Source organism: Bos grunniens, chromosome 3, assembly GCF_055505025.1.
Source record: "Bos grunniens cultivar Pamir isolate PY7600 chromosome 3, Bosgru_T2T1.0, whole genome shotgun sequence".
NCBI classification, from domain to species: domain Eukaryota; kingdom Metazoa; phylum Chordata; class Mammalia; order Artiodactyla; family Bovidae; genus Bos; species Bos grunniens.
This window is the reverse complement of record NC_141167.1, coordinates 17805493-17818849: the sequence shown is the minus strand read 5'-3', so window position 1 is coordinate 17818849 and position 13357 is coordinate 17805493. Positions and strand designations below refer to the sequence as shown.

Below are 13357 nucleotides of genomic sequence, written 5' to 3'. Positions count from 1 at the left end.
AACATAAAATAGAAACAATACTGTAACGAATTCAATAAAGACATTTTAAATGGTCCATACAAAAATAATCTTTTAAAAAATGAATGCACCTACTAGGAATAAATATGTCCAGAGAGAGAACCAGGGAATTGCTACTAGAGATTTGGTTCAGGTCATCGAAATTATTAAGTGCTAAATGTCCTAGGTAATGATTTCAAAAAACTTCAAAGTTTTTCACATTTACAGCACATACGACCTTTTAGCAGTAGAGAAACAACTGAAGTGTGCACCTACTTGGTAAAGAGAAGTTGAAGGATGCAGCTACCAGATCGCTGATGCTGTCTACCCATCTGGGGACTCAATCATGAATTACCAAGTTGCAGAAGTTAGATTCCTTCATTCCTGGGGTCAGGTGAGCAGTTGAGACCCTTAAATGAAGGATACCCCCACTGGAATTACCTTAAGGCTTTCTTCCTGAAGTAAGCTATTATGTTGCTTTAAGTCCGAGTTCTTTCCTCGCTCATATCGAAGCTCTTTTTCTGCGGAGCTGCATAGAGTCTGGAGCCGGCGCAAATTCTGGTGAAGTTGTTGTACCTCCTCCTGCTGCCAGTATTTCCGTTTTTCCCCAGATGATGGATACTAAAAGAAACGTTTTACCAGGGAAATATGGACAATTTGAAAGAATGTTGGTAAAACATGGGTTCCAGCTGTCAGAATGTGATTAGTCACACGTAAATGTTTTTGGAGTTAGCTTCACTCTAACCAATTACTCTTTTTACATGTATGGCCAGTTGTACAAGTTCATATAATTTAACTCATACTAGAGTGAAAATATTGAAGAAGTTACGTGATCAAAAGCAATTAAGCATAGAAATTAACTTTATTATTTTTCACATTAATGAAGGGGAACAGAAGTGTGGACAGTTTTAGAGCAAAACATGCTTTAAACAGGGAGTACAGGGCTTCCCTGGTGGCTCAGAAGTAAAGAATCCGCCTGCCACTGCAGGAGACACAGGTTCGACCTCTGATTTGAGAAGATCCCACATGCCTGGAGCAACTAAGCCTGTGCACCACAGATATCGAGCCTGCGCTCTAGAGCCCAGGAGCCACACCTACTGAAGCCCACACACCCTAGAACCCATGTTCCTCAACAAGAGAAGCCAATGCAATGAGCAACCCACACACCACAACTAGAGTGATTCCCCTACTTGCCACAACTAGAGAAAAGCCCTCACAGCAACGAAGACCCAACACAGTCAAAAATAAATAAATAAATAAAAATTAAAAAAATACAGGGAGTTCAAACCATCAATTTATGAAGGAGTGTGAATGTGTGTGTGGAAGCTGTGTGTGTGCACATGTGTGCGTGTGTGTAGTGTCTGTTGGTAAAGGGGAAGATGACATTTAGCAAGAGATACTAAATTCCTAGACTTCCTCATCGCTTTCCTTTTACTTCATGATTCTCTTTCAGTTACTTTTCAACAACACACTCTCCTGCCAGGCCTCTCTGGCACAATAAAACTCGTGACCAAAGGAGGAATTATTTAGATTTTCTAAAAGGTAGGCACATATAGGCGTGCTGAGTAGATAAAAAATTCAACCTTATTCAGCTCAATAGATAAGATACTATCTGTTTCCTGAGTCCTGGTCCAGTGTGCTTCCTGTTCAAGACTTTCTGAAAAGGTCACATCATTATTCTAGTTTATCTTGCTATAACAGAATTGCTGCAGTGAATTCCCCAAGTCCTGTTAGCCTTTCAGTTCTGGTCTTGGGTTAGTCAAAAAGGCAATCTGGATCCAACTTGTTTGTGTTGGAGCTGCAAGTGTCTAAGATTCTAGTTAGCTTTCTATGGATAAATGCACTGTTATCTAAACATGTTCAACTGATATTTATTCATTGTTACAGAAGAATAACTGATGGACATTCTAATTTTATCCAGTAGTCTAGAAGATTTGGTTTTATGTAAATGTATCCCCATGACTCAGATCTATTCTAGGGGAGCTATTACATTAAAGTTTTGGAGAGGGCAAGCCTAAGGGTCAATTCCAGATAAATTTACCACAATAATCTAAGAGAGGGGTTTCCTTGATGGCTCAGATGGTAAAGAATCTGCCTGCAATGCAGGAGACCCGGGTTTGAACCTTGGTTCAGGAAGATACCCTGGAAAAGGGAATGGCTAACCACTCCAGTATTCTTTTTTTTTTTTTCACTCCAATATTCTTGCCTGAAAAATTCCATGGACAGAGGAGCCTGACAGGCTACAGTCCATGGGATCGAAGAGTCAGACATGACTGAGTGACTAACATTTTCATTTTCAATCTAAGACAGACACCTTGGGAAGGCTTTTGGGAGCCAGCTTCCCAGCCTTCTTTAGAAAATTAGCTTGACGTGAGAACTATGTGCTTTCTATGAGTCTGTCAGCAAGAGGAAGCAGATGACAAAATAGTTAAAAGGCCAGGCTGTAACAGAGACAGACCCAAGTTTCACCACAAAGTGTCATACTAGGCCAATTATTTAACCTCTCTAAAGCCTCAGTTTCTTCATCTATAAAGTGGCAACAATAATATCCTGCCTCATTGTATTGCTTAATATACACAGGGTATTAAGTACAGTGCCTAGGGCATAGTGAAAAATGTGAAACTACATATTAAATCTACAAAATTAAGACAGTTAACAGTGGTTCAAATGTGTTTCAAAAATAGTGGGAAAGTAATATCTAGAACTCAGCTATTGCAACCTCACCTGGAATACTGTTGAACAACAGAAATTAAGCCCTAAAGGTCATCAGCAGCCACAAATGATGTCACAAAAGACATGAGCAATGTAGCTCACATACTTACTCATAGTAGAAACTCTCACAATTTTTTTTACTATGCATTTGCCATTTATAAGCATTCTTTAAAGTTTAGGTGCTTACAGCTACCTAAATGTGCACATTATGAGATTAATAGGATGCAGCACACATGGAGAGTAGCAAAGTACCAGCACCATAATCTTGCAACATCAGTGAAATCTAAAAACTACGCACACACAGACACACACAAGGACTGAAAAGCAGGATGATCTATAGCTATCAGACCATCAGAGAGCTATACACACAGAAAGAGGTTCTGAAATTATCACTGCACAGTGCACTGTAGACAAAAATCCAACTAAAATGTATTTTCTGGGACTTTACCAGTATCAGTGGATAAGACTCCATGCTCCCAATACAGGGGGCCCGGGTTCGATCCCTGGTTAGGGAACTAAGATTCCACATATTGCAACTAGAGAGGCTGCATGCTGCAATGAAGATCAGTGCAGGCAAACAAACAAAAATAATAAAAAACAAATACATTTTTTAAAATGTGTTTTCTTCCTTGCTTGCTTAAAGAAGTAAATAAAATATTATGTGTGTGAATGTTTTGGGAAATGTGAATTTTAAAACACAAATATGTTATTTTTTTTCCCCATGAGGCCCATATCTACCTCATTTACTGTTGTGTGTACCTTAACACGGGGCCTGGCACATCACAGATACTCAGTTAATACTGGTTGAATAAATGAATAAGAATAACTTACATTTCTTTTAATAATCCAGATTCACTGTTATGAAAGAAAATTACTGTTTCTGTGGTTATACGGTATATAGATTTGTTCATTCACAAAAAGGCTATTTTCCCAGATTTCTCATAGAATTTTTATATATTTAATAGTTTTTTTCCACACACACACCCACCAAGTATTGAGAAAAGATTCTTCAAGTAATGGGAAAGGGTAAATTAGAGTAAATTAATAAATTAAGCTTCATGGCAAATAGATGGGGAAACAATGGAAACAGTGACAGACTTTATTTTGAGGGGACCACAAAATCACTGCAGATGGTGACTGCAGCCATGAAATTAAAAGACACTTGCTCCTTGGAAGAAAAGCTATGACAAACATATTCAGCATATTAAAAAGCAGAGACATTACTTTACCAACAAAGGCGCATCTAGTTAAAGCTATGGCTTTTCCAGTAGTCATGTATGGATGTGAGAGTTGGACCATAAAGAAGGCTGAGTGCTGAAGGATTGATGCTTTTGAGCTGTGGTGTTGGAGAACTCTTGAGAGTCCTTTGGACTGCAAGGAGATCCAAGCAGTCAATCCTAAAGAAAATCAGTCCTGAATATTCATTGGAAGGACTGATGCTGAAGCTGAAACTCCAATTCTTTTTGGTCACTTGATGCGAAAAACTGACTCCTTGGAAAAGACCCTGATGCTGGGAAAGACTGAAGGTGGGAGGAGAAGGGGGTGACAGAGGATTAGATGGTTGGATGGCCTCACCTACTCAATGGACATGAGTTTCAGCAAGCTCTGGGAGTTGGTGATGGACAGGGAAGCCTGATGTGCTGCAGTCCATGGGTCGCAAAGAGTCAGACACAACTGAACTGAACTGAATGAATTAACCAAGGTGTTAGTTCTCATACTCTAGATTTTATTATTCTAAAAGTTCACTGATCATTTTAAGCCCATAAGTAAACTTTAATCATCTTTATGACTACAGTGTTCAGCCTCCGCTCAAGCCTCCTACACTGGCCCACTGCCCCAAAAAAGGATTGTCTGAGTATGAAAATTCAACCTCTTTTTGACTATGTGATGTCATACTTCCTTTTGGTCTTCTGAACAAATCCAGCAACTTCCTTCTCATTCAAATGCATCTGAATCTCCTTTTCAGGTACACATTTTCCTTGTTTACTATGACTTGATTATTTTTCACTCTATAGCCAAAGCTCTTTTCAAGTATATTTTTGACTTCTTTTATTAATACTCTTCCTTGTTTTCTTGGACTTCCCTGGTGGCTCAGACAGTAAAGTGTCTGCCTACAATGCGGGAGACCCGGGTTCAACCCTGGGGTAGGAAGATCTCCTGGAAAAGGAAATGGCAACCCACTCCAGTATTCTTGCCTGGGAAATCCCATGGATGGAGAAGCCTGGCAGGCTACAGTCCATGCAGTCGCAAAGAATCGGACATGACTGAGCGACTTCACTTTCCTACTTTCACTTTCTTTCTTTCTTGTTTTCTAAATGTATATTGAATCACTCCTCAAATGTATATTATCAGTTTTTTTGAAGTTGCTTTACTTATGAGTTGGTTTACTTTTGAGATTCTCCCTCTGTGGATCTCAAAAGAATTCCTACAAAGGTGTGTGTAGGGAAATCTTAATTTGTACAAGAGGGAATCAGTAGAACTGAGGTAAAAGAATTGAGATATAGTTACTCCTTTTATTTCTCCTGCAAGCTGATTGCTAATAAATAGCAATTGTTTATTGTTCAGCTGCTCAGTCATGTCCGACTCTTTGCAACCCCATGGACTGCAGCATGCCAGGCTTCCCTGTCCTTCACTATCTCCCAGAGTCTGCTCAAATTCATGTCCATGGAGTCAGTGATGCCATCCAACCATCTCATCCTCTGTCACCCTCTTCTCCTCCTGCTCTCAATCTTTTCCAGCATAAGGTCTTTTCCAATGAGTTGGCTCTTCATATCAGGCAGCCAATTATTGGAACTTCAGCTTCAGCATCAGTCTTTCCAATGAATATTCAGGGTTGGTTTCCTTTAGGATTGACTGGTTTTGTCTCCTTGATGTTCAAGGGACTTTCAAGAGTCTTCTCTAGCACCACAGTTCGAAAGCATCAATTCTTTGGCACTCAGCCTTCTTTATGGTCCAACTCTCACATCCGTGTATGACTACTGGAAAAACCAAAGCTTTGACTATATGGACCTTTGTTGGCAAAGTGATGTCTCTGCTTTTTTAATACACTGTCTAGGTTTGTCATAGCTTTTCTTCCAAGGAGCAAGCATCTGATTTCAGGGCTGCAGTCATCGTCCACAGTGAATTTGGAGCCTGAGAAATAGTCTGTAACTGTTATCATTGTTTCCCCATCTATTTGCCATGAAGTAATGGGACCAGATGCCATGATCTTAGTTTTCTGAACGCTGAGTTTTAAGCCAGCTTTTTCATTCTCCCCTTTAAATAGCTATAGCCATATTTTAAAGAATTCCAAGTCTGTGGCCTTTTCCCCACCAAAACAATGTATTTTGTATATCAAGCTACGTACCAGGAACACAAAATGTGGCAGAAATCCTGCTGTCCCCTATTCCACCCGCCCAGTGCCGACAATGACAATCAATCAGCATTCTTTCCTACCGAGAATTCCTGAGCCTAAGAATCCTTTATAATAAAACGCATCAACGAATGGGATCAGCTGAGATTTTGATTGCTATTTATTAACATTCGGGGCATGGTTATGATATTGCTCAACAGATATATGCTAACAGTGATATTAAAAATTAAACCTCTATCCACAGCTGATCAGAGGAAATGGAGCCAGTCAGGCCTCATGTTTATCATACCTACCTGGAAACTACTGTCTTTTGTGGTATCCCCAGACCTCTGAGACTGAAGGAGGCTCTGATTCATAAGGCTCAGCTCTTCTCTGAGCCTCATAACTTCCTCAGGCTGCAAGGTCAACTGCTGTTCTTCACCTCTCATTTCTTGGTTCTGCTGTGAGTCTTCCTCCTTCCGTCCCTCTCTTGGAAAAGTGCCCTCCTTTACTGCCTTCTCTGGAATTTCCTTCTGCTTATTTTCTCCTAGTTCGGGACTTAGCATAAATATAATAATAAGAAAAACTATCAAAATGCTCCTTATAGTAGCAGAATATGGAGGAAAAATATGTACCAGTGAAGAAAGTGCTGCAGGCAAGATTTTTTTACCAGAATTCTACAGCGGAGCAGTTGTCTTATGCTTGGAAATAAACTTTAAAAACAAATCAGTCATATGTTTTTTTACTCATATGCAGGGAAATGACCCATCATAGGTTTTTGTTTACTGCTGCTGCTGCTGCTAAGTCGCTTCAGTCGTGTCCGACTCTGTGCGACCCCATAGACGGCAGCCCACAAGGCTCCCCCGTCCCTGGGATTCTCCAGGCAAGAACACTGTAGTGGGTTGCCATTTCCTTCTCCAATGCATGAAAGTGAAAAGTGAAAGTGAAGTCGCTCAGTCGTGTCTGACTCTTAGCGACCCCATGGACTGCAGCCTACCAGGCTCCTCTGTCCATGGGATTTTCCAGGCAAGAGTACTGGAGTGGGGTGCCATTGCCTTCTCCAGGTTTTTGTCTACAAGTGTAGACAAATAAGCAGTTTACTGAATTTTTCACTTTTTCAACTTTTAGTATGGCATTGGGCAGATATAGCTTATAAAGATTTTTTTTTTAATCACTCAATAAGCACCAGACACTTTGGCAAGCATTAGGGTTACAACAGGACAAAATCCTGTCCTTAAGGAGCTTACAATTTAGTGAGAAATAAGGATAAGTTAACAAGTGATTATATTAAGCTAGTAATAAGTAATTGGAGGCCTGATGGATGAGTTGGCACAAGCTAGGCAGATGTAAAGGTAGGGATGTGTGCATACTTGCCTGTGTGTGTATATGTTGAAGATGGGGGATGTTGGAAGACTTCATAAATAAGATAGGTAAAAGCCCAGAGGCAAAAGAGAGAGTGTGCCTTAGGAAGATTATTTGGAATCTGTGTGTCAGAAAAGTCAGTTGAGAGATTGTTATGATCTGCTTACTAACCAACAGTGACTAGAATAGGATGGTGGGCATGAAAAGGCAAAATGGATCCTAGAGAGATATTCAGAAGACAGTATTGATAAAATCAGTCATTTATTGGGTGTGGCAGGTGAGGGAGAAAAGGGAGCAATGAGTGACACCTGGATTTCTGACGGGAACAAATGAGCAAGTGGATGGTAGCCCAAGAAGACAGAATGTAGGTATACACTGGAGAGATGCCTGGGGTGAAGATACAGATACAGAGGAATGTGAGCAGAAACCTTGGGATTAATGAGCCAGGGAGAAGGGGGAAAGTAAGAGGAAGAGGATCAATCTAGTCAGAAGCCTAAAGCCTTGTGAGGAACAAGCAGAGGAAAGGGGCCTGAAGAGCAAGCTCAGAAGCCAGAGTAGGGGGAGGAAAACCAAAAGGCTGTGAGCCACTGAAGCCAAGGGAGGGAACATACCTTCCATGGTTAGACAGCATGAATGAAAAGTGAACACAAACAAGTCCATTTTGTTTTTATTCCATTAACCTTAAATTTGTTTCCGGTACCTTGGGGTCTAGCACAAGATGCTTCACAAGTTATAGTTGGTGCTCAAATTCTCTAAGAAGGCAATTTGGCAGTACATCAAGAACCATAAAAATGTTCAGATCTTTTGACTGAATAATAGCATACCAGTGAATTTACTGGTATAAAATAGTTGGCAAGAAGAAAAAAGCTGAATATATAATAATGCTCATAACCACAGTATTTAAAACAGTGATTAAGTGGAGACACAGAAATGGCTAAGATGATTAAAGATAAACCAACTTGAAAGTGGTATGCAGACTATTCATCAACATTAAATACTTAATAAAGTTGTGGAACAATGAATAATATATATATATATTGTGTGTAAACATCATACATATGGGAAAGGTATATACAGAAAAAAACTGGAAAAGAACACAGGAAAAATTTTATCTATTGAGTTTTTTTTCCTTTTAAAATTCCTTTAAAAAGCAGAGACGTTACTTTGCCAACAAAGGCCCGTCTAGTCAAGGCTATGGTTTTTCCAATGGTCATGTATGGATGTGAGAGTTGGACTGTGAAGAAAGCTGAGAGCTGAAGAATTGATGCTTTTGAACTGTGGTGTTGGAGAAGACTCTTGAGAGTCCCTTGGACTGCAAGGAGATCCAACCAGTCCATTCTAAAGGAGATCAGTCCTGGGTATTCTTTGGAAAGAATGATGCTAAAACTGAAACTCCAGTACTTTGGCCACCTCATGCAAAGAGTTGACTCATTGGAAAAGACCGTGATGCTGGGAGGGATTGGGGGCAGGAGGAGAAGGGGACGACAGAGAATGAGATGGCTGTATGGCATCACCAACTCAATGGACATGAGTTTGAGTAAACTCCGGGAGTTGGTGATGGACAGGGAGGCCTGGTGTGCTGCAATTCATGGGGTCACGAAGAGTTGGACATGACTGAGTGACTGAACTGAACTGAATATATTCAAATGATAAAAAACATGAGATAAAGAGTAGAATGTTTTAAAAATAAATTTCTGATAAAATAATGATTCCTTCCATCCTCCATAAACTCTTTTCCTTTTCCTACTCTCAAAGGAAGTCTTCAGACTGGGAAAATGCAAACATATACCTAATATTTTTAAAAAATGGAAAAACTGACTTCTGCATTCAGGAAGATAAAGAGGACATACTTTTCCCTATTTTTCCCAACAAGTACAACTAAAAACTCTGGACATTATATATAAAACAAATATAAGAAGACTCTGAAAAGTAGGAAGAAGTAAAATCAGCTGGGAACTCAGGACTTGAAGAATGACACGTCTATGAGTTTCCTGGGTATGCATATTGTAGCCGTGTATGTTCGCGACTTAGTGCTGAAGAAGCTGGCAACCCAGACAACACCAAGAAGTGTAGATGAAAGGGTTTTTACTCTGTACAGAGGACCAGGAAATGGACAACCAAGCAAGAAAGAAAACTTTTGGACATTATCCACTTTTCCCCAGCCAAATGTCATAGAAAAAAACTCTGGTTCTACCTCACTCATGTCAGCAAAGGTCAAGATGGGAGACCAAATTTCCACCTTCACCAGATATAAGAAGGTACCTCAACTCCTCTGCTGGGGATAGTGTCAGAGGCCAGTGGGAAGCAGGGGTTTCCATCTTCCAGGTAGTACTAGACAGGGGAATATGGACTTCCACCCCTACCTGGAAGTAAGGAGGTACCTTTCTCTCTATTGGGGTAGTTTCAGAGGAGGCCTAGTAGAGGGTCAGGACTTTCACCACTGCCCTGCTCATGATATCATGGGGGCCAAGTAGAGAGCATTAATAAGACATCCCTTCTGTCACAGTCAGTGCAGTACAAGTAGAGGCCTACTGAGGAGTAGTAACTCCTATCATTACCAGCAGTAATGAGGAGTCCTTCTTTCCTTGGGTGTTCACAGAGGCTGAGGGGGGAACCGAGACTTCTACTGTAACCTGGGGTAGTAATGAGACAATATACTCCTCTATGTCACCTGCCCCAGAGTGGCATCATAAGAAGCCAGCTAAACAGAAGATTAAATAAAACAAGGTGTAGAGTTTTATAACATAATACCCAAAATATTCAGATTTCATTCTAAAATTATTCATCATAGCAAGAACCAGAAATCTCAACTTGAATGAGAAAAGGCAACAATAGATGACAAACCAGGATGTCAGGATTATTTAAAAATATTTTAAATCAGACCTCATAAAGTAATTCAAAGAGCAATTATGAAAATTTGAAACAAATGAAAAGGTAGAAAGTCTGAAAAGAACTAGAAAGTCTCAGTAAAGAAATAGAAGATATAGGGGGCGGTCCTAAGATGGCAGAGGAATAGGAAGGGGAGACCACTTTCTCCCCCACAAATTTATCAAAAGAACATTTAAACGCTGAGTAAATTCCACAAAACAACTTCTGAATGCCGGCAGAGGACATCAGGCACCCAGAAAAGCAGCCCAGTGTCTTCGAAAGGGGGTAGGAAAAAATATAAAAGACAAAAAAAGAGACAAAAAGAGGAAGGGATGGAGCTCCGTCCCGGGAAGGGAGTCTTAAAAAAGAGAGAAGTTTCCAAACCAGGAAACACTCTCTCTCACTGCCGAGTCTGTGGCAAGCCTTGGAAGCACAGAGAGCAACATAACAGGGAGGAAAAATAAATAATCAAAAGCCACAGATTACAAGCCCAACGGTAACTCCCCCAGCGGAGAAGCAGCGCAGACACCTGTACCCGCCACTAGCAATCAGGGGCTGGGTAGGCTGCATTGCTTAGAGTAAGGACCGAGCCTGAATGCCCCGAGGGCAATCTGAGGGAACTAACTTTTTTTTTTTTTTCTAATTTTATTTTATTTTTAAACTTTACATAATTGTATTAGTTTTGCCAAATATCAAAATGAATCCGCCACAGGTATACATGTGTTCCCCATCCCGAACCCTCCTCCCTCCTCCCTCCCCATACCATCTGAGGGAACTAACTTGGGCTAGCAAACCAGACTGTGGGATAGCTACCACTCACGAAGCCCTAATCTAAGACACCGCCAGGCCCCTGCACAGAACAAAGTACTGAACAGAGATAGCCGGCTGTAGACCATCCCCCTCCGGTGACAGGCAGCCAGAGCCGGAAGTGGGCAATCGCAGCCCCAGAAAGACATTATCTACCAAACTGCAAGCAGGCTTCTTTGCTAACTAAGACTTCTTGGGGTTCTGGACATCCGCCTGCGAAGGTGCGCCGGTTGTACACCCAGAAAACCTAGTGGCAGGGACAGGGGAGGCGATAAGTCCCAGCGGCACTCGCCAAACACCTCATCACCTCAGCTGCTAGGACCTGGGAAGGGCACAAAATGCAGGCCCGACTGAGTCTGCGCCTCTGAGGACTACCCGAGTGCCTGAACCTGAGCGGCTTAGACCTGGGAGGTGCAGGCAGCCCAGGGCCGGCCTCGGACGGTTCCCAGTGGAGCAACCTAGAGCCTGAGCAGTGTGGGCAGGGAGGGCACAAGTGCCGTGAGCGGGGGCAGGCCCAGTGTGGCTGAGGAACTGCGAGCACATGCCAGTGCTATTTGTTTGCAGCGTCCCTCCCTCCCCACAGCGCGACTGAACAAGTGAGCCTAAAAAAAGTGTCCACCACCGCCCCCTTGTGTCAGGGCAGAAATCAGACACTGAAGAGACCAGCAAACAGAAGAAGCTAGAACAGAGGAAACTGCCTTGGAAGTGACAGATGCAATAGGTTAAAACCCTGTAGTTAGTACCGACTACATAGGAAGGGGCCTATAGACCTTGAGAAATATAAGCTGGACCAAAGAACTATCTGAAAATGAACTGACCCCACACTGCCCACAACAATACCAGAGAAAGTCCTAGATATATTTTTACTATTTTTATGATCATTCTTTACTCTAATTTTTAAAATTTTTAAGTCTTCTATTACTCCTTTAATTTTCATTTTTATAACCTACTATTACTTTGCAAAAAAAAGACCCTATTTTTTTAAATCAAACTTCATATATATATACATATTTTTTTAACATAATTTTTGTGACTTTGTTTTTTTTTCTTCTTTTAATATTGTATTTTTGAAAATCCAACCTCTATTCTAGATTTTTAATCTTTGCTTTTTGGTATTTGTTATCAATTTTGTACCTTTAAGAATCCAATCTTCAGTACCCATTTTCACTAGGGAGCGAGATTACTGGCTTGGCTGCTCTCTCCCGCTTCGGACTCTCCTTTTTCTCCACCAGGTTGCCTTTGTCTCCTCCCTCCCCCTTCTCTTCTCTACCCAACTCTGTAAATCTCTGTGTGTTCCAGATAGTGGAGAACACTTAGGGAACTGGCTGGATCTGTCTCTCTCCTTTTGATTCCCCCCTTTTATCCTCCTGGCCACCTCTGTCTCCTTCCTCCCTCTTCTCTTTTCTGTATAACTCTGTGAAAATCTCTGAGCGGTCCAGACTGTGGAGCGCACATAAGGAAGTGATTAGTGGCTAGCTTGCTCTCTCCTCTTTTGATTCCACCTCATCTCATTTGGGTCACCTCTAACTCCCTCCTCCCTCTTCTCTTCTCCATGTAACTCTGTGAACCTCTCTGGGTGTCTCTCACTGTAGAGAAACTTTTCATCCTTAACCTAGATGTTTTATCAACGATGCTGTATAGAAGGAGACGTCTTGAGACTACCGTAAAAATAAGACTGAAAACCAGAAGCAGGAGGCTTAAGTCCAAATCCTGAGAACACCAGAGAACTCCTGACTCCAGGGAACATTAATCAACAGGAGCTCATCAAACGCCTCCATACCTACACTGAAACCAAGTATCACCCAAGGGCCAACAAGTTCCAGAGCAAGACATACCACGCAAATTCTTCAGCAACACAGGAACACAGCCCTGAGCTTCAATGTACAGGCTGCCCAAAGTTACTCCAAACCCACTGACATCTCATAACTCATTACTGGACACTTCATTGCACTCCAGAGAGAAGAAATCCAGCTCCACCCACCAGAACACTGACACAAATTTCCTAACCAAAAAACCTTGACAAGCCACACGTACAACCCCACCCACAGTGAGGAAACTCCACAATAAAGAGAACTCCACAAACTGCCAGAATACAGAAAGGCCACCCCAAACTCAGCAATATAAACAAGATGAAGAGACAGAGGAATACCCAGCAGGTAAAGGAACAGGATAAATGCCCACCAAACCAAACAAAAGAGGAAGAGATAGGGAATCTACCTGATAAAGAATTCCGAATAATGATAGTGAAAATGATCCAAAATCTTGAAATCAAAATGGAAT

The 13357-nt window shown here is 41.4% G+C and overlaps 1 protein-coding gene across 13 annotated transcripts in view; it reads right to left on the bottom strand.

Moving 5' to 3' along the window:
* The window catches only part of CCDC30 (coiled-coil domain containing 30), a 146084-nt gene that overhangs the window by 42314 nt on the left and 90413 nt on the right, over positions 1 to 13357 (bottom strand). For 10 of the 13 annotated variants that reach the window (XR_015157059.1, XR_015157058.1, XR_015157054.1 and 7 more), the window contains 2 exons: positions 6355 to 6598; positions 439 to 618 (listed from right to left, as the gene is read on the bottom strand). Coding sequence is in view for 8 of the 13 variants with exons in the window: in XM_086382562.1 (XP_086238688.1) it covers positions 439 to 618; positions 6355 to 6598 (424 nt within the window). In the remaining 5 variants the exon portion in view is untranslated. The remainder of the gene's footprint in view (positions 1 to 438; positions 619 to 6354; positions 6599 to 13357) is intronic. The other 3 variants (XR_015157060.1, XM_086382516.1, XM_086382531.1) reach the window with 1 other exon arrangement.